The sequence below is a fragment of the Spermophilus citellus genome (genome assembly GCF_964194105.1).
Source record: "Spermophilus citellus genome assembly, chromosome: 17".
Classification (NCBI taxonomy): Eukaryota; Metazoa; Chordata; class Mammalia; order Rodentia; family Sciuridae; genus Spermophilus; species Spermophilus citellus.
In genome coordinates, this window is record NC_138199.1 from 2,703,704 (window position 1) to 2,722,149 (window position 18,446).

Here is an 18,446-nt window from a genome sequence, read left to right on the forward strand (position 1 = left end):
CTCATTTTGTATTTAGGACATAATGACATGCAGTTTCATTTGGGCCTTCTCACTCACCAGCTTTTTATCGACAAAGACACGGTTGTTAATGCTGTTGGGGCATCGCATGACATCCACCTCCTGAAGATTGACAATCGAGAAGATGAGCTGGTGACCAGGGTCAACTCTTGGTGTACACACTTAGTTGACAAAGTGAGTAAATGCCAACCCATCCTAGCAAGCAGGGCCAACTTTTCTAGCTACCAGCCAGAAAGAATGGGGATCTTACTGTTTTCTATGAGGAACAAAATGGACAAAGAAATAGTTAAGGATTATAGATTTCCACAGTGAAAAGTTAGGGTTGCTCAGTCAGAGACTTTCAAACCCACGTGCTTCATCATTTCTCTAACTCCTACATGGAATATAGAGAGATCAGCTGAACACAAGGAGGCTCTGAAGTAAATGAGGCATGGAAACTATGGAGATTTCAAAGAACAATTTTCCTTTCCCTCAAACTCGCTTCAGTAAAAGATATTAACCAATTATCTGATTGAAGGCCCTGGGCTTTGGTTTCTATCCCCAGATTCACAAGGATGAGATCATGAGGAACCGCAGGCGAGTGAAAGAAATCAATCAATACATTGACCACATGCAGAACGAGCTGGACAACCTGGAATGCGTCGATATCGTAGATTAGATGCCAGGGTCCTCTTCAAAACACGCGACAGCCCTACCTGAGGAGCGGGCTGAATTCACCAACCGTCTGGGGAGAGTTACTGGGAATTCCTAACCCAAGTCTCTTCTTGACACTATTCCTCCCCCACCCGTGGAAAAAGTTCCAAATACAGAGAAAAATAAAGGATTTATGTCACCTTTCTCCTATTCTTAAAGAGAGAGAGAGAGAGAGAGAGAGAGAGAGAGAGAAAGAGAGAGAGAGAGAATATCCACATCTATATATGAACAAGAAAAAAGATGGGGAGGAATAGCAGTCCCTGGCCAGTCTGTAAGAGTGGGTCCCAAGATGGCCAGTGGTTAGCTGGAGGTATGCTTGTGACAGAATAGCAGATGTCTGCTGAGTGCTGTTCCCTTATTGGTACCCAGAACAGGCTGCAGATGTGCACATAGCCCTCCCCTCTTTGGGTGCTGAGGACCAGGGAAGCAAGGGAGGCCAAGGCTCCCACCACAATGCTGGGGGCTGGGCCAGCCCTCCAAGGCAAAGGACACGGCTCCCTATGGCTCAGTGCTTGGCTATAGGGACCCAATGATCCTTCAGGAGTTAAGGGTGCAGGCTGGCCATCCTAGCCCTATGATGTCACCTTTGCTGCCTGACCTTCATCTGTGACAGTACCTCCTTGGAGTATCGTTGAGGGGTTCAGAGTGTATGTGTGTGAAATAGAGAGGCATGAGCATGGGGTCAATGCCCTGTGACCAGGGGTAATGACATTTTATTATATAAACATGTGAAGACATGGAGCTCAGAGTCTGCTGTGAGGCCCACACTCTCCCTACTGCTCTTCCACTGAACATGGTACCAGGAAATGGCACCTGCTACCACTCCATGGCCTGCTAGGACCATGGAAGTGGCTGTGTTGGGGGACACTCAGGACTACCATGTGGAAGATGAGCAGAAATGTGCATAGTCAGCTCTCTGTCACTATAACAAATAGCTGAGATAAACAATTTATAAACAGGAAAGGTTTATTTTGGCTCACAGTTTCAGAGGGTCCAGTCCATGGTTGGTTGGCCTTATTGATTTGGAGCCTGTGGTGAGGCAGGACATCGCGGCAGGAGTGCAAGGTAGAACAAAACTGTTCACTTCTGGCCAGAAAGCAAGAGAGGAAGAGGAAGGGGCTGGAGTCCCACACCCCTCTCAAGGGCACATCCACGATGACCTAAACACCTCTCTCTAGTCCCCATCTCTTAAGGTTCCACCTCCCAACAGTGCCACTCTGGGGAACAAGTCTGGAATGCACGGGCCTTTGGGGGACATTCTAGAGCCAGACTAAAAGCAGTGCACATCAGGTGGCCTTGCCAGAACCATCCGACTTTTAACCCAGAAACCACATACTTTCTATTTTCAAGAGTAAATCTTTTTTTTTCCCTCTAGAACAGTAGGAAAAAAAATGGAAACAACCAGTTTAGACCAAGAAGAACTCACTTTCAAAAGACTGTTTGATGAAAATGAGGGGGAAAAAAGCCTTTAAGCTGAGGACTGAAGATACAAATAGAGTTGTCTGTTGATGACATGATTGTTTCCCCAGCATGAGGCTCCTGACCATGGGCAGCAGATATTAAAATGTGCCATGGAAGATAAGCTGTTCAACCTTGGTGACAAAACAAGAATGGAGAAATGTAGAGACGCAGATGAAAATGGGTGAAGAAATTTTTAATAAAATCAGGATCAAGAGAAAGTCATTTGTACAATTCATCCCCCTCACTCACGGCTGGCCAGGTCAGGGGCCCCCAGGTTGTAATCAGGCTGACTTTCAGACAATCACTGTGTGTCTCGGGGGACATCTCAGGGTGATGCTGAGCAAGGTTAAGCCCCAAAGGTGAGGGGAGCCCTGCAGGTGTGGTCCAAGATGTCCCAGGCTGGGGAAATGTGAACACGGCAGGCTCCCTCCAGTAGTCCAGGCCTCACTCCTGCAGGAGCTTGTGCTTGACCGTGGAGCTCTCAGAGCAGAGGTGGATGAAGAGGGTGCCAGCAGCAGTACGGGCCCTCAGTTCCTGCAGCTCGTAATCATGGGCCCACTCAATGTTGCCCCATTTCTGGATCTGAGAGGAGGACAAGACAAGCGCTGGGTAAATGGCTAGACCTGTAGCCTGCTGACCTGAGCCACATTTCAATCCCATCTCTGGGCTGAAGGCAGCAGGCTCTGATCTTACCAAAACAAGTGGATGCATGGAGTAACACCCGGTAAGCCAGGTGTGGTGGTGCACACCTGTATCCCAACTACTCTGGAGGCTTAGGCAGGAAGATCACAAGATCAAGGCTATTGTGGGCGACTTAGAGTGAGACTCTACTGCAAAATAAAATGAATAAAGGGGTGGGGAGATAGCTCAGTGGCAGAGTGCTCCTCAGTTTAGTCCCCAGTACGGAGAAAAAAGAACACCCAGGTGGCCAGGGCAGGCCCTGTTCTCTCTGGGGTGTGGGTGGTCTGGGAGTAGTATATCCAGTCCTAGGGCCAGTGGCTAAACCAGACCACACAGGTCCCGCAGAGGCAGCCTGACCTGTGTGCTATCCCTTATCCCACACTTCCTACCAGGAGGTTTATGTGAGGTGGCCTGCCAACTGTCATCCTGCAACCCCCCTACTTCTTTGGTCTGGGATGCTGGAGATTAAACCCAGGCCCAAGGCCTCATGCATGCTAGGCAAGCACTCAAACTGTCATCTCCTATGAGCTGTGTTGCCATGCAGGGCTGCAAGTATCCTCTCCATGTGGGTGGCATAAATAAATCAAGCAAGGCCACATGAGGCCTCAGTTCTGACTCCTGGGGAGTTACTATACCGCAGAGGTCTCTGCTCTGTACATGTTCTCCAGGACTCTGAAAAGAGGGAGGAAACTCTGGGCACACTGGGGCTGTCCAGACATCAATGTGACTCCAATCTGAGCCTGCTGGCTCCTTCCCGGCAGAATCTGCCACTCAACGCAAGCTATCTGCATTTCTGGCTATCCAATTGCAATTTACACAATTATAATATAGTAGCTGAAGGGGATTTTTACCTTCAATTTATACCATCAAATCCATAATCCTAGTTATGCAGGATTGCAAAATTCAGGACGATAGGCTGGCATGGGTCCCATGGTCAAACGCAGAGCCCAGACAGGAACCCAGGTTTTTGGCTCCCCAGCAACCCCACAACCCTTACAGGTCACCCCTTTCCCATGAAATTGGTTCTGACAGCTAGAGAATGGGTAGGCTTTTCTGCTAAACAGAAATGGCTTTGTCTCTGGCATTTATCCGAGCAGAAGACTAAACATTCCAAAAAAGGTTTTTATCACACACTAGGAACCAACTCATAATAGCAATTAACCTGAGGTTTGAGGAATAACATCATCAGGAACAAAACGACTACAAGGACCACATAATTTTCAGTTAAAAAATGCATACAACAGTACAGCAAAACCTTAATTCTGAGCCCATTAAATGAAAACTTGTGTACAAACAGTGGCTACCCCCCCATGCTCCTTTGTTGGTCAGATGAAATGTCAAGGTGTAATTGCTTCACTGACTTAGAGCACAAGCAGGTCCTCAGTCACTTCCACAGGGCCTGCTCTGCAGGGCATATGAGGCCTATGAACTCTCAGGCAGAGAGTGAGAGCTGAGGCCTTGGTCCTACAGTCACTCAGTCCTGGGTTCAAATCCCAACTAGAACATTTGCCAGAGGTATGACCTAGTGCCTCAGTTTCCCCATATGTAGAATGAGAAAAGCACAGCCAAGCACAGCCTTCGCCTAATCAGACTAATGAGAAGGGGATGTGAGGGGAATGCTGAGCATTTTTCACATTTTTTCCTTGTGGTGCAGGAGATGGAACCCAGGGCCTTGAGCATGGTAAGCAAGTGCCCTACCACTGAGCCATAAACCAGCCCCAATAATACTTTTATTGGTCCTTAGTTTTGATTTCTGTATGTACATAAAAATAATAAAGCCCAGGTTTACATAAAAATATTTCAGATGCCTGTAATGCCAGCTACTCAGGAGGATGAGGCAAGAGGATTGCAGTTTAAGGCCAGTCTGGGAAACTTAGCGAGACCTTATCTCAAAAAAAAAAAAAAAAAAAGAAGAGGAAGAAGCAAGTTGGGAATGTAGCTCAGTAAGAAAGCACCCGTGGATTCAATCCCCTCTACTATAGAAAAAAAAAATTCAGATAGGTTGGCCACACCCCACATAGGTTGGTGTGTAATAGGAAGGGGTGAGATGGGGACCCAAGATGTGGCACCTCACCTGGTATTCCTCCTCTAGGCGTGACAGCAGCACAGCCTGCTCCACAGTCAGGTGTAGGTCAATCAGACCCAAGGTCAGCACCATGGACTTGAGTTGGGCCACTACAAACTCAATCCCTGCAGGGACACAAACCACATCAGGATACAAAACAGGGCAGTTGCTATAGCCTAATTCCTCGTGAGTCCCTGCACCTCTTATAAGAACAGGAGTAAACGGGGCAAAGGTGCCAGGAGTGGGAGATGGACCCAGGGCCCACCTGGGGTTTAGCCCATTCTTCTGGCCTTCCTCGAGGTGACCCACCTCTGCTCGTCCCTGGGTGAGAACATGACCTGATCCTTGCTAGTCAGTATATTCCCCCAAACTCCTACCCAATGACTTGTTTCACAGATGGTCGGGCCAAGGAGATGAGAACTTGAGGCTTCTGTTGGAAAATAGAAACCCTACTTTCTGCTGGAAGGGTGTGAGCCTGGAGCTGAGCTAACAGGGTGGCATCCCTTGTATCACACCTGCCCTCAGGCCCATGGAACCTCAGTGCATACCTTGTAAGGCCCACATGCTGTAAGATGCCAGGTGGCTGGTGAGCACCTCCCGAGTCTGTGCAGGGATGCTAGGTCCCATTATGCTGGTGGAGGAGCCAATCTTCACACCGTATCTGAAAGGAAAAGGCTGCAACATGTCCCTGGCATGCTGTGTCCCAAAAGCAGCCCAGTTTTTCACTGGAAGCAAACTACTGAGTATGTATATACCCCTTCAGGGCATGTGGTCAAGGGGCTAGTCTTAAGGACTCTGGAAGCAACTTCCCCTATGTGGCCTCCTGGCCTAATTTTCTAACCCTCAAAAGCAAAGAAAAGAAAGCAAGAAACTACCCTAAATGAAGGTGCATTGCTGATTCCTGTGAACAGGAGCTCAGTTAGGTGCAGGGGCCTGATACACTAACTCAATTGCCTGGAATCTTCATCAAATGTGTAGGTAACCTGTTCTTTAAATCTTTAAAAAAAAACTTTTGCACATTTGAGGCCATAAAAGATTTCTTTTAAATAGCATTTTCCTTAAAATAATGTTTGTATATGTCCTGTATCACTCAATTATTTTTTCCATTTATTAAGACTCTACAGTATTCAAGGCTTTGGTTTTCATCTGTGATTTCGGAGTCATGAACTGACTTCAAGAGAAGAGGCATGTTCAGGAATAATCAACAACAGGCTGGGCTGTGGTTCAATAGTAGAGGCAGCACCTAGCATGCATGAGGCTCTGGGGTCCAGCAAACAAACAAACACACACACACACACACACACACACACACACACACACACACACCATAAATATATAGAACATAGGCACCTCAATTAGTGTTATTCTAAAATGGCACTGTATTGTCACATTTCTTTTAACATAACTGCTACATTTTATCTGCTCCTATAGAATTCCAGTTCTGCCTTTCCCTTTAAAACCTATTGTGAGCACACAGGAAACATGTAGCAGATGAATGTGACAGACTGGTGGAAAGGGACAGACTGCCAAACCTCATCAAAAAAATACAAGATACTATGGATAAGGCCGTGCCATGGACACCAGCCCTTCCACATTTCTCTTGAAATGAAATGGAATTTATTTTGCCACCACATCAATATCTATTCAATTTTGCACTCAAAAGAGTCTTCCTGTCAAGGAAAAATATTGGGTATCATCAATTCCAAATCCATAGGATGTTACCTATAATTTTGTAGAAAACTACCCTGATTTTTCTCCATGTGTATACATAATCTTACAAACAAACTGTTTAGTATAGTATATATACATAAATGTATAGTAATTGCATTTACTGTGTGCCCTGCAGGATGCTAAGCACTACCTTTATCACTGACTCTTCCCGACACCTTGAGGTAGGAAAGATTGGCCCCATTTACAAACAAGGAAATTGAAGATCAGAGAGATCAACTCACTAGTCCAAAGTCAAATGGCTAACAGTGGCAGAGCTGGGATTCAAACCAACACTGCTGGTCTGACATGTGGAGGAAGGGGGCCTAGGGTCTCCGGTACCTCCTAAGGACCCAGAGTTGCCCCTATGAGATACAATATGTTCTGTAATAGGTGCTCAGTGCATGGTGACTGACATGAATTTGAGGAACATATTTTTCCAAGGGGACCCTATCCCCAGACATCTAATGGGAGCTGACTTCTAAGGCACTCTGAACTCAGAAAGCTGGCTAGCTAAGGGCACTGGGTACATGTGACACCTGCCAGCATGCTGCCCAAACCAGGTCCACTCAATGTTCTCTGTGGGGCTGTGCATCTTACCTTTTCTCGGCCCATTCTATGATTGGATCCCACTCATTCTTTTGAAGTTCCACTAATGTCTCTGGCTCTTCCACTCTGTAGCTAATTCATTGTAAAAAATCACTTAATAAAAAAGTACAATTCCGACATTCAGTGATAGAACAGGAAGAACACAGGGCAACAGCAAAACCATTTGCACCACCAATCCAGTGCCCCAAGTCTTGTCCCCTAAAGCCATGGTTCTCCATGTGTGGCCCTAGGGCCAGCAGCATCGGCCTTCCCTGGATACTTGTAAGCAAAGCACATTCTCAGGCCACTTCCCATATCTACTAAAATCAGACCTTTGGGGTGGGGCCCAACATTTTAAAAAACCTTCTAGGGCATCCTAATTTAAGTTTGAGTTTGTGAACCACCGTCCTAGATAATCCCCAATATTTTGACAGGTCCAAGTTTGCAGTACCACATTAGTGTTAATGGAAAACAGATGCAACCTAATAATTGCAACCTGGGATCCAGAGCCACTGGATATGAACACTATGCCAGCAACTCAATAATAGCATCCCTGCCTTCCCGCTTCCAAGACACCGTGCTCTTGGCCACAGGACCACAGGAGCCCACCCACCTCTTGGCATGGGGGCTTGACCAGAGAAAACCAACCTAGAAGCCAGGCTGTGCCACTTGTTTAAACCAAGAGATGCAGAGATGAGTCAGTTGAGGGGAGCTGAGCAGCAAAGCCTCATGGGACAGGAACCCCAGGGGGCACTATGGAAAGTCACATTCTCATGTAAGCAGAGGGAAGCAAAGAGGTCATGAGTGTGTGGAGGAGCTGGGCTGCTTGCTAGGAGGTGCAGATGAGTGGAGGGACTTTCCTGCCTCTACCCAACCCACAACCAGCAGGGAGGAGATGGTAGGAGCTCTGGCTTCTAGGATCCTCAAGCTGTTTCCCTGGTGGTTTGATATTCCTTCATTTCTGTCAGGACTCCTGTACAGTTTTCAAGAACATCCCTTTTTGGGAGGACTGAAGATTACATCCCTAGCACCCCACACAAACTTTTTTTTTGGTACTGCAGAGTGAATCCAGAGGCACTGACCACTGAGCCACATCCCCAGCCCTTTTTGTGTTTTATTTAGAGACAAGGTCTCATGAGTTACTTAGGGCCTCACTAAGTTGCTGACGCTGGCTTTAAACTTGTAATTCTCCTGCCTCAGCCTCTCAAGCCTCTAGGATTACAGGCATGCACCACCATGCCAGCCATATCTATCCCTTTTTATTTTTAATTTTGAGACAGGGTCTTGCTAAGTTGCTGAGGCTGGCCTCAAATTAAGTGATCCGCCTGCCTCAGCCTCCCAAGTCATTGGGATTACAGGTGTGTGCCACCACACCTGGCAAGAAATGCTTTTTTTCCCTGAGCTAAGTTGAATGTGTTCTGCTTCCTGCACAATTAGCCAAATATCACTGGCCAATTAGTCAAAGAACATAGACACTAATGGAGAATTGAGAGCTAGAGGAGTTTAGATCCCGACTATCACCATGTGTAATGGTAGGGAAGCCAACCCAAGAATGTGCTAGTGGGCACAAGTCAGGGTCAGAGACCCTGGTGGGGGCTGGCAAGCAAGCTATGGTGCTGGAACCTATAAGAGTTACATGCACCTCCTCCCTGCCGACCCCAACCCAAGGAACACTCCATGTTCTAGTAGCCTGAGAAGTCTTCCTCCTAAGGATCTTCAGAGCAGCTGGGGGCCAGTCAAATAAGCTGGAACAGGAACCTGTCCACCTTGTGAGGATACAGGAAAGGGCCTGCCTCTTCTACCAAGAACTCTCTGGGCAAATGAGTCAAAATAGCCCAGGGGACTTGCATGGCCCAAGGGGACTGCTCATCTAAATGTCAATTACCAGAGGGTGTCAGTGTCCAGAAACTTCACAGCTGCCTGGATCAGCTGATCCTTGTTGCGTTGGGTTGGGTTGTCCAAGGATGTGTTGCACAATGTGGTCTGAATCAAAAGCAGAAAGTGCCCCATCACCACCTGCCAGTCCCAGACAAAAGCTCTGCTCTCCTGAGGACACTCCATCTGATGCAGCAGAGTGAGAACCAAAGTGTTCTCAACCCCAAGTGTTTTCAGAGGACTGGCAGCAGCATATTCACAGAGAGCATCCAAGAGCCAGGACCCATGCTTAAAGCTATGTGTGTGCTCAAAGGGACTCATGGGACTCTCATAGCCCTGGATTAGGGAATGTCTCCAAGGTCTCCTGCTCTTTATTGCCAGGCTCTGCTATGTTTAACTTAATCCTCACAACAACAATTTGGAGCAGGTACTATTATACCCAGTTTAAAGATGTGAAAACTGAGGCAAAGAGAGGTGAAATACATCCTCAGATACAAAATAAATAAGACATGTAAGCAATCAGGAAACTCAAAGCCTTTACCAGATGGCTCCCATAACACCTTAGAAAGAAAAAAAAATTATCCAAACGGGGATCAAGATTATTATGCCAGGTTTGCCTTACCAACAATAGGTTTCTTAAGTTACTCAAACTATTTGTTTGTAGCCCTAACACCCTCATTTCATCAGACAGCCAGAGAGCAGGTGCTAACTCAGAGGGCTGTGATGTTGCGGGGAAGCCCCCTGGGTTTGTATGTCAAGCAAACAATGACCACGATGAGAACAACTAACTCATATTGACTGAGTGCCTGCCCTACTTCAGGGACCATGCTAAGTGTTTTCTATGTGTTATCTCATCACAATCCAGCCCACAACTCTGGGGTGGGTTCTTTTATCACTCATCTTTTACAGATGGGGGACATGGTGCCCAAGGTCACAATGTGGGGGCTACAGAGGCTGAACCTAATGAGTCTGGCAGACCCTGTTCCCTCCTCTGCCACCCTTGTGCCTCAGTGAGCCATCTCTACACAGAGTCTTCCTCGTCTTACCTACCTGCCTTGGTGGTTCCTGCACCCAACCAATATTTTTTGGTACCATCTAAACTTCCTGTTGGAGCTCGTGAATAAAAGAGACATGGCCCCTGCAGACGTGCAGCAGAAGAGAGAGACAATAAACATGCAAACATAAAGCAGATCATTACACACTAAATGCTGATGAAACAAATGGCCAGCTGCTATAATAAATGGCCAGCTGCTATAATCAAAAATAAGAGAGCTGGACAGTCAGCAAAGGTGACATCTGTCCTGAACAGAGGAGGAACAGGCCACCTAGCATGGTGTTCCAAGCAGAGGGAACCGCAGTTGCCCAGGCCAGATAGAGAAAGAGGTTGGCCTATTCAATGACTGAGAGAAGGTGACTGTGGCTGCAGCCCAGGCCCACAGAGGCCTATCCCCAGGGACATGTCACAATTTGAAAAGGGGTCTAAATTTTGCCAGGTAGTCTGGAAGCCCCTCATAGGTGTCAGGGTGTAAGCTGGTGCTGTGAACTTGTTACCAGGTGCATGGTGTAGAACTTGATGGTATCCTGCTGGGAGTCCCATTCGGTGGCCACTGCGATAGCCAAGGCCTCATTGGGGACCGTAAAGAGCTTGGCTTGGGGAGTTTTCAGCTTCCTGTGGTCCAGATTTATCTCAAAGCCACCTTGAAAGATCAAATAAAACACTCTCAGGGATTGTGAAGTGGAATCGGGTGACCATTCCTATATTTAGCCACTTGAATTGATGCAGACAAAGACAACTCTGAGTCCCTTACAGAAACGTATCTGACAAAAGTGCGAAGGATAATCTCGCCACTGAACCAGCTGGAGATGAAAAATGTTTCCAACCATTCACAAAAAAAAAAAAAAGGAGGCCGTCAAAATTTTAGATACTCACCTTCACCCTGTGTGATGCTGACATTCTGATAAAACCTCTTCCTTTCTGTAAGAAAGATTTTTTAGAAAGGCATTTAAAATAACGTCAAGTGGGCTCACAGGGCTACAAGACCAGCTTGCACCATTACTGTTAATGCTGATTGATTGCCTTGATTTTCATATCACCATTCATGGTCTGTCCTACTCTGCAGTGTAATCAACGACTTCTGATTAAAGCTGGGGGGAGGGAAGCATCTGCTCTCTAGAGATGAGGAAGGAATGGGACATGCTGGTCATGCCTCTGCCAGTTTCCCAGCCCAAGGGCAAGTCTGATCAGGGGCTTCTTGGAGCTGCAGACTGTGTGACCTGACAGATTTCCAACACCTTCTGCTTTAATAACAAGTATGCTCACCACCACCTTCCACCCTTCTGGGACCAGAATAACACAACCAAATCTAAAGTTGGTGTCTAAAGCCAGAGTCTTTCAGACAAGGCTCTGATGTCTGTAAGAAGGAATAACTGAGAAGCCAGAGTGTGTGCACATGTGCGTGTGTGTGGTACACAGGCAGAAAGTAAAGCTCCCAGTAGCATTTCTCATCTTCCCTCTCCAATTAATTAACCTAATTAACCAGCTTGCTTGTGTATTCAACAGGAACTTTAAACATTTCCTTCAAGAATGGGGAAAGTCTGTGTTCTATGTTTTCTTTATGAAAATTCTGAAAAACCTGGTATGTATGCATACTAGGGGGAAAGGGTAATGGAGAGAGGGCGTGTAGTTTTACTCCAAACATATTATTTTTAGGTTTTCCACATCATATTGGTTATTTGCTTACATCTCATTTGTCATTGTTAATCCTTAAATATGGAAAAACCAAAACTGCATTTCCACTGTGACTTACTAGTAAACTTAAGGCCCAAAGTTTTTCCCACAAAACTATGCCCACTATGTGTCAGGTGCTATTCTAGGCACTCGGGATACAATAATGACTAACAGATAAAAATCTTTGTCTTTTTTTTTTTTTTAAGTTGATCAGATCTGGCTGCCCAGGTGATCTGGCACAATTTACCACTCTCATCTGAAATCATAACACTGATTCTATCACACATTTGACACCAAAATAGGATTCTACCACCGAAGAGTTTTTTAGTTTTCCTATTTTATCTGGTGTCTGGTCTTATTCAAATTGCAGGTTAGACAATGGGTCTGAGGCCTCCTTTCCTGTCTTTGGTCTGTAAAAAGGTATCTAGGCTATGTCCCTTGTGTTTTCTGATGCCCTGGCTGGGCAGTACTCTGACTCAACACTGGGAAGGATTTTTCCTAAGTAAGCAGGAAGTGCCAGCTGACAGTGCCACATGCCAGTGAGCACACGGACACACTGCCCAGTGCAGGCCTGGGAAATGGGCCTGAGACTGGCACTAGAGGAGTAAACTGGGGCAGAAGTTGACTGAACAGGGCTGAACCTCCAAAAACTGCTAGGGCATCTGAGTTTCACATAAGAGAATTTTTTTTATTTAAAAAAATATCTATTTTTTAATTGTAGTGTTGGACACAATACCTTTATTTATTTATTTTTATGTGGTGCTTAAGATCAAACCCAGGGCCTCGCATGTGCTAGATGAGCGCTCTACCACTGAGCCACAATCCCAGCCTGAGAGAAGTTTTTTTTTTTTTTTTTTTTTTTTTTAATTCTGTTCTGCTGTCCAGCTTTGCTGTATCTGAATAAGAAAAAACTGGAAGGGGGTAGGATGAATAGAAGGGCAGGGAAGGAAAGACCAAAATTGCTCAACATGGGAGAAAACCACACAGTAAAGAGATGGAAGAAGGGCAAAAGGAGCCCAAAGGCTCCTAGTCCTCAGATTTGAAGACAGGCACATGTGTGGTCATGTTTCAGATGGGGTTCTTCTGAAAAAAGAACTGTCATTCAGAGAGGCACACTCCAGTCTTGAAGTATACTTCAGTGAGTACTGATCACAGTCCAGGATAGGAGACAGTCCTGGGGATGGGATGTGCCCTTGAGGCTCTTACTGTCTAGTGGAGACACTAAACCAGGCACAATGATGAGAGCACATGGGATGACAGACATACAGACTGAGGAAGGTTGATCTTATCCTGGGCTGCAGGAAGATCTCCAAGCAGTCAGATTTCATCTGTGACTCAAAGAAGAAGCAGGAGTTACCAAAGCTCATTGACTGATTTGTTTGGGGAGGACGTGGGTGGAAACAGTTTCCAAAAATTGAAATAACTTGCATGAAGGTGCAGACCTTCAGGATAGCACAGAGGTTTGGAGAACTAAAAAGATGATCAGAAGAAGACTGGACCTGTCCAGCAGAGAATGGTTAGAAATGTCCAGAGAGGGTGGTGGAGGCCAGACTTGTAGAGACAGGGGGACTTGTAAGTCACAGTAAGGAGAACAAAGACAGCCAAGTAAGGAGTTCATACAGGCAAAGATGAATGGAATCTGGACAATTCATCTGGTGGGATTCATGAGACCCAACAACGTCAAAAAGATGGAGACTCTTTACCTAGGCTCTCAAAGGCCATGGGTCACATAAGACAAGCTGGGAGCCTAGGAAGCTTCCAAATGCCATTGAATACATGATTAGCCGCCATCAACAGGAATGCTACCTTTAAAGACAAAAGAAACAGCAAAGCTTTGTAGGATCCTACAGAATCAGGATATACATTGAGTATGAAAGGTCCCTTTACAGACATCTGTGGCAAAAACATACACAGTGCTTTTTCAGAGACAGCTTTGTGCACTATGTAGATGCATTATTTCACATACCAATTTCTTATTGGTATGTGAAACAACGCTAAATTTAAAAAGATGGCCACAAGAAAATAGGTTAGTTAAGCAGAGAATAACTGTTAAAACTGCCCCTATGAAGAGGGATGAATGGGAGATTAATGTTCTTTTGGGTTCCTCTTTCCTGTGAAGTTGCTGCAACCCATAGAGAGACAAGCAGTCTTCTGTGTCACTTCCCCACACAATCCTCTTATCTTAGTCTTTGTGGACCAGTGAGTGATCTTTCTGTGAGTCACAATTTCCAGGATGGCCTTTTCTTCAGAAATATTCAAAGCCTCAGGAACTACAATTCCCACAATGCCCCAAGAAGAGGAAGTGCTGGTCTCAGACTGTGGCAACATCTTTTCTCTTTTAAAACAGTGCCATCTGGTGGGCCTTAAGCCTCAAAGCTGAAATTTTAAATCTAGACATCCCTCCATCTGTAACCCTGGGACAGTTCCAACCAGCTGTTTTCAGGTATCAAAATTCTTCTGTTAAAATATATAAAGAGGGCTGGGGATGTGGCTCAAGTGGTAGCGCGCTCGCCTGGCATGCGTGCGGCCCGGGTTCGATCCTCAGCACCACATACCAACAAAGATGTTGTGTCCGCCGAGAACTAAAAAATAAATATTAAAAATTCTCTCTCTCTCTCTCCTCTCACTCTATCTTTAAAAAAAAGAAGGTAAGAGAATGACTCGCATAAAGATATAAAAATAAAAACACATTAATGAATTTATAAAATATATATATATATATATATATATATATATATAAAGAAACCCTTCAACACAATAACAAAAATATAAAAAAAACCCAATTAAAAATGGCCAAAGGATTTGAATGTATATTTCTTCAAAGAAAATACACAAATGGACAAGTACATGAAAAAATGCTTGATCTCATTAGTCATCAGGGAAATACATATCACAACCACTTCACACTTTTAAGATGGCTATAATCAAAAAGATATGAATAACAAGCATTGTCAAGGATGTAGAGAAGCTGGAACCCTACTATTGGAGATGTAAAATGGTGCAGCCACTTTAGAAAACAGTCTAGCAGGTCCTTAAAAAGTTAAAAGGTTACCATTTTTACCTCGTAATATATTTTAGGTATATACCTATGAGAAATAAAAACTCACACAAAATATTTACACAAATGTTTACAGCAGCATTATCCATAACAAATAAAGGACAGAAATAACCTATATGTCAATAAATGGATGAATGGATGAAAATGTGTTATACCTGTACAACAGAATGTTATTTGTCAATAAAAAAGAATGGAATACTAATATGTGATATGACACAGATAAGCCTTTTTTTAAAGCATGCTAAGTGAAAAAAAGCCAGTTAAAAAAGACTACATTCTATTTTTATGAAATGTCCAAAACAGGGAGATCTATAAAGGAGGGAACTAAAACAGTGGTTGCCCAGGACTAGGGGAATGAAAGGAGTAAAGGCAGATTTCTTTTGGATGTGATAAAAATGTTCTAAAATTGTGGTAATGGTTGACGCTCCATGAATACACTAAAAACCACTGAATTTATACTAAATGATTGTACTATATGGTGAATGAATTATCTCCATATAGCTGTTAAAATATTCTTCTGACCAAATGTATAAAAGTACCATTTTCCAAATTGCTCTCAATACAGTAGAGGTTGTCAAACTTTTTCTGCAAAGAGCCAGACAATATTCTAGGCTGTGCAGACCATACAATCTCTATTGCAATTTAGCTCTGCCACAATAATGAAAGCTGCCATAAACAAGATGTGAAGGAAACAATGTGGCTGTATTCCAGTAAAACTTTATTTACAAAAAAAGTGGCAGCCTGGACCTTTGACCTAGAATACAAATCTCCCTTAATCCACATCACCACCCTATGCAAAAGACAGGGCAGGAATGCCTAAGAAGTGGTAGAGACTCAGAGGCTGTCTTGTCCAATGATAAATAACTTATAAATGGTAGAGGCAAGACTTCCAGCCTTGACATCACTGGGTGTTTGCATGAGCTAGATATGCTGCTTCTCCAGAATATCTCTCCCTCCAGATAGTCACCAGACCTCTGCAAACTGGTACAGATCTGATGGGCCACGAGAGCCTCACAGAGGTCTCCTCCTCCAAGGCCTCAGTGACCCTTGTCTAAACCATCCCTCTTTTTTTAATTTTTATTTTTAGTTGTAGATGGACACAATATCTTTATTTATTTATTTTTAGAGAGAGTGAGAGAGGAGAGAGAGAGAGAGAGAGAGAGAGAGAGAGAGAGAGAGAGAATTTCTAATATTTATTTTTTAGTTCTCGGCGGACACAACATCTTTGTTGGTATGTGGTGCTGAGGATCGAACCCGGGCCACACGCATGCCAGGCGAGCGCGCTACCGCTTGAGCCACATCTCCAGCCCTCTTTATTTATTTTTATGTGGTGCTAAGGATCGAACCCAGTGCCCCACACATGCGAGGCAGGCACTTTACCACTGACCTACAACGCCATTCCTAAACCCTTTCTCTCTTTTTGATGACTTTCAATGGTACAAACATTTCTAAGGTGCCACATTCAAACACTGTGCAAACTTCAGTTTTCATCAGAAAGGACCCACTTGGGTTTAACCTTCCACCAATCCAAAGACACGCAAAAATCTCACAACTGGTAAAGCCTTTGCAGAGCATGAGGCCTGGTTTATGTAACCCTCTCCCTGGGCCTCATGCATATATTCCTATTTTCTTTCACATTGACAACCTACCATGTATCACTTCCAAGATCCTAGACTATAAACTAGGAAGCTTCCAGTACAAAAGAAAAGAAGATGGTAGATCAAGTGCTATCATACTAGAAAATAAGCATCCACTCACCTAAATTAACTCTTTGCTTTTGCCAACTTGGTTTACATCTGACTGTATTCTTTGTAGGTATGTTGTGCCTCCCTGGGATGCCCTTCCTTTTTCCTTTCCTTTTGTTTTTTGTTTGTTTGTTTGTTTTGACATTCACTAAGTTGGTTGTGTTGGCTGGCCTTGAACTCCTGGACTCAAGTGATCTTCCTACCTCAGCCTTTGAAGTAGTTGGGACTAAAGATGCATGCCGCCACACCCTTCTTCCTCTTTTCTAGCTGTGCTTTGCCCACTTCCAGGTCCTTCACTTAAGGATAGATGAAACCTCAGCTTCCTGCTACATCCAAACTCCTTCCCCATTTGTATGAAGTTATGGAACTAACAGACAGAAGGATCCTCACAGGCCACTACAGCTTCAACTCACTGAAAAAAAGGAGGAAGTAGTTACATGCCCAAGATCACAGTACTTCATAAGTTAAACCAGCACCAGACCCCCAATTTGTATTCCTGTCACAATGCCAAACTGCCTGTGAAGTTCTGAATTTCCTAAAGCAGGTAATGTTAGGGCAAGGTCTCATAACAACCTGCTGTCACTCTGGATATGCTATAGACACCCAACACTCTTCCTCCTTCTCATCACTGAACTGTTACTCATAGAGCAATGCCCAGCTTAAATGCCCTTTCACCCCAGGCCCTTTCTAGACTCTGAACATCCCCAAGACAGGAAGAGGTTGTTCTTTGTGTTCTCACAGCTTCTTTGTACTTCCCTTATCAAGTATATTACAAGTCATTGGGTAGTCAGGATAATGTAGCCTTCTGCATTTGCCAGTGAACATCATTCAGGTAGATATCACATCTGTCTTGAAGATCATTGTGCCTCCTGCCCCCAACACAGAAAAACTAATCAAATGGAAGGAGAGTATTACTATTTTTCATTCACTAAAATCAGTCACTCCCTTTCTTACCCTCAAGTCTCTCTCCAGTGGCAATGAAAGAGCCACTACTTTCTTCTAGGCCTTATCACAGTCACAGGTGGACAAAGGAGGATGGTGTCAACTCCCACTTAAGAGGCTCCAAAGAAAGCAGGGGTTGTGGCAGGGCACTAGTATAGAGGACCTGGAAACTGCAGAGAAAAGTGCATTGGATGGGGTCCATCTGCGCTAGGGACACAAAGTACAGGCCAGCCTTTGCCCTACACAAAATTCAGAGTCTGCTCCGTGACCTTGGGAGTTCTGACCCAGAGACCAAATTTCCCGAGGGAAAACAAGAAAGACACTTACTTCCCTCATTAAAGAGAGGAAAGCCATAAGCTCCCAGAAAAGCCGCACAGGCCAAGTGTCAATCGCTACCTCTGCCCCGACTGCGCTGCAAATCTTCGGGCCGTCTCCTTTCCCATCTACAACAGGATTAGATTAGCCTGAATGACCTCGTGGGCCTAAGCCCTGCCTCAGTCACCCCACACTGCCCGGCCGAAGACCTCAGCCCAGTGTAGCCCGGCTGGGCCACTGGCCAAAAGGTAACGTCCTGGCCTCACCTGTCGGGGGAGCGTAGGTCCGGACCGGGGGCTGGGGACTTGGCCCCGGACTCGCTGAGATGATAGGGTCACTCGGGGGCCGGTTCAGGAGGTAGTGCCCACGGCCTCGCAGCCGAAGGCAACTCCTCCACATCGCGCACGGACCTGGGAGGACACGTGCAGCGAAACCAGAAAACAGGAAACAGCGAAAGAATCCCTAAGCCGCAAGCCGCTGGGGCTGTACGGAAACCTTTCACCACGTTCCCAGAGCCCTCAGCCTCCCCTGGACGCCGCCATCTTCCATATGACACCTAAGGCGCGCCGT

At 45.2% G+C, this 18,446-nt stretch overlaps 2 protein-coding genes across 3 annotated transcripts in view; one reads left to right on the forward strand and one right to left on the reverse strand.

Moving 5' to 3' along the window:
* Positions 1–771, forward strand: part of DRC3 (dynein regulatory complex subunit 3) — a 38,640-nt gene extending 37,869 nt beyond the window's left edge. The window contains exons 13-14 of the mRNA XM_081271206.1: positions 61–192; positions 563–771. Of these exons, the coding sequence (XP_081127332.1) occupies positions 61–192; positions 563–676 (246 nt within the window). The 3' untranslated portion in view covers positions 677–771. The remainder of the gene's footprint in view (positions 1–60; positions 193–562) is intronic.
* Positions 772–2,350: 1,579 nt separating this feature from the next.
* ATPAF2 (ATP synthase mitochondrial F1 complex assembly factor 2) lies at positions 2,351–18,437 on the reverse strand. Of its 2 annotated transcripts, XM_081271203.1 has the most exons (8): positions 18,143–18,437; positions 11,019–11,063; positions 10,640–10,785; positions 9,099–9,196; positions 7,226–7,306; positions 5,467–5,579; positions 4,928–5,043; positions 2,351–2,754 (listed from the first exon to the last, which is right to left on the reverse strand). In XM_081271203.1, exons 1-8 carry the CDS (start codon positions 18,273–18,275, stop codon positions 2,617–2,619), a joined length of 870 nt encoding a protein of 289 aa, XP_081127329.1. In that variant the 5' UTR covers positions 18,276–18,437; the 3' UTR covers positions 2,351–2,616. The 2 variants fall into 2 exon arrangements, with proteins under 2 accessions (XP_081127329.1, XP_081127330.1); XM_081271204.1 differs by lacking the exons at positions 11,019–11,063; positions 18,143–18,437 and adding an exon at positions 10,139–10,226 and having other exon boundaries at positions 10,640–10,761.
* Positions 18,438–18,446: the final 9 nt, after the last annotated feature.

What these genes read in the sequence shown, in the direction of transcription:
- ATPAF2 (XM_081271203.1), bottom strand. Translation starts at nt 18,275, where the DNA reads ATGTGGAGGAGTTGCCTTCGGCTGCGAGGCCGTGGGCACTACCTCCTG. An exon ending in AGTTCTACACCATGCACCTG is followed by an intron (nt 9,197 to 10,639) that starts GTAACAAGTTCA and finishes CTTTTGATTCAG; the next exon opens with ACCACATTGTGCAACACATC. An exon ending in CAGCATGTGGGCCTTACAAG is followed by an intron (nt 5,044 to 5,466) that starts GTATGCACTGAG and finishes GTGTCCCTGCAG; the next exon opens with GGATTGAGTTTGTAGTGGCC.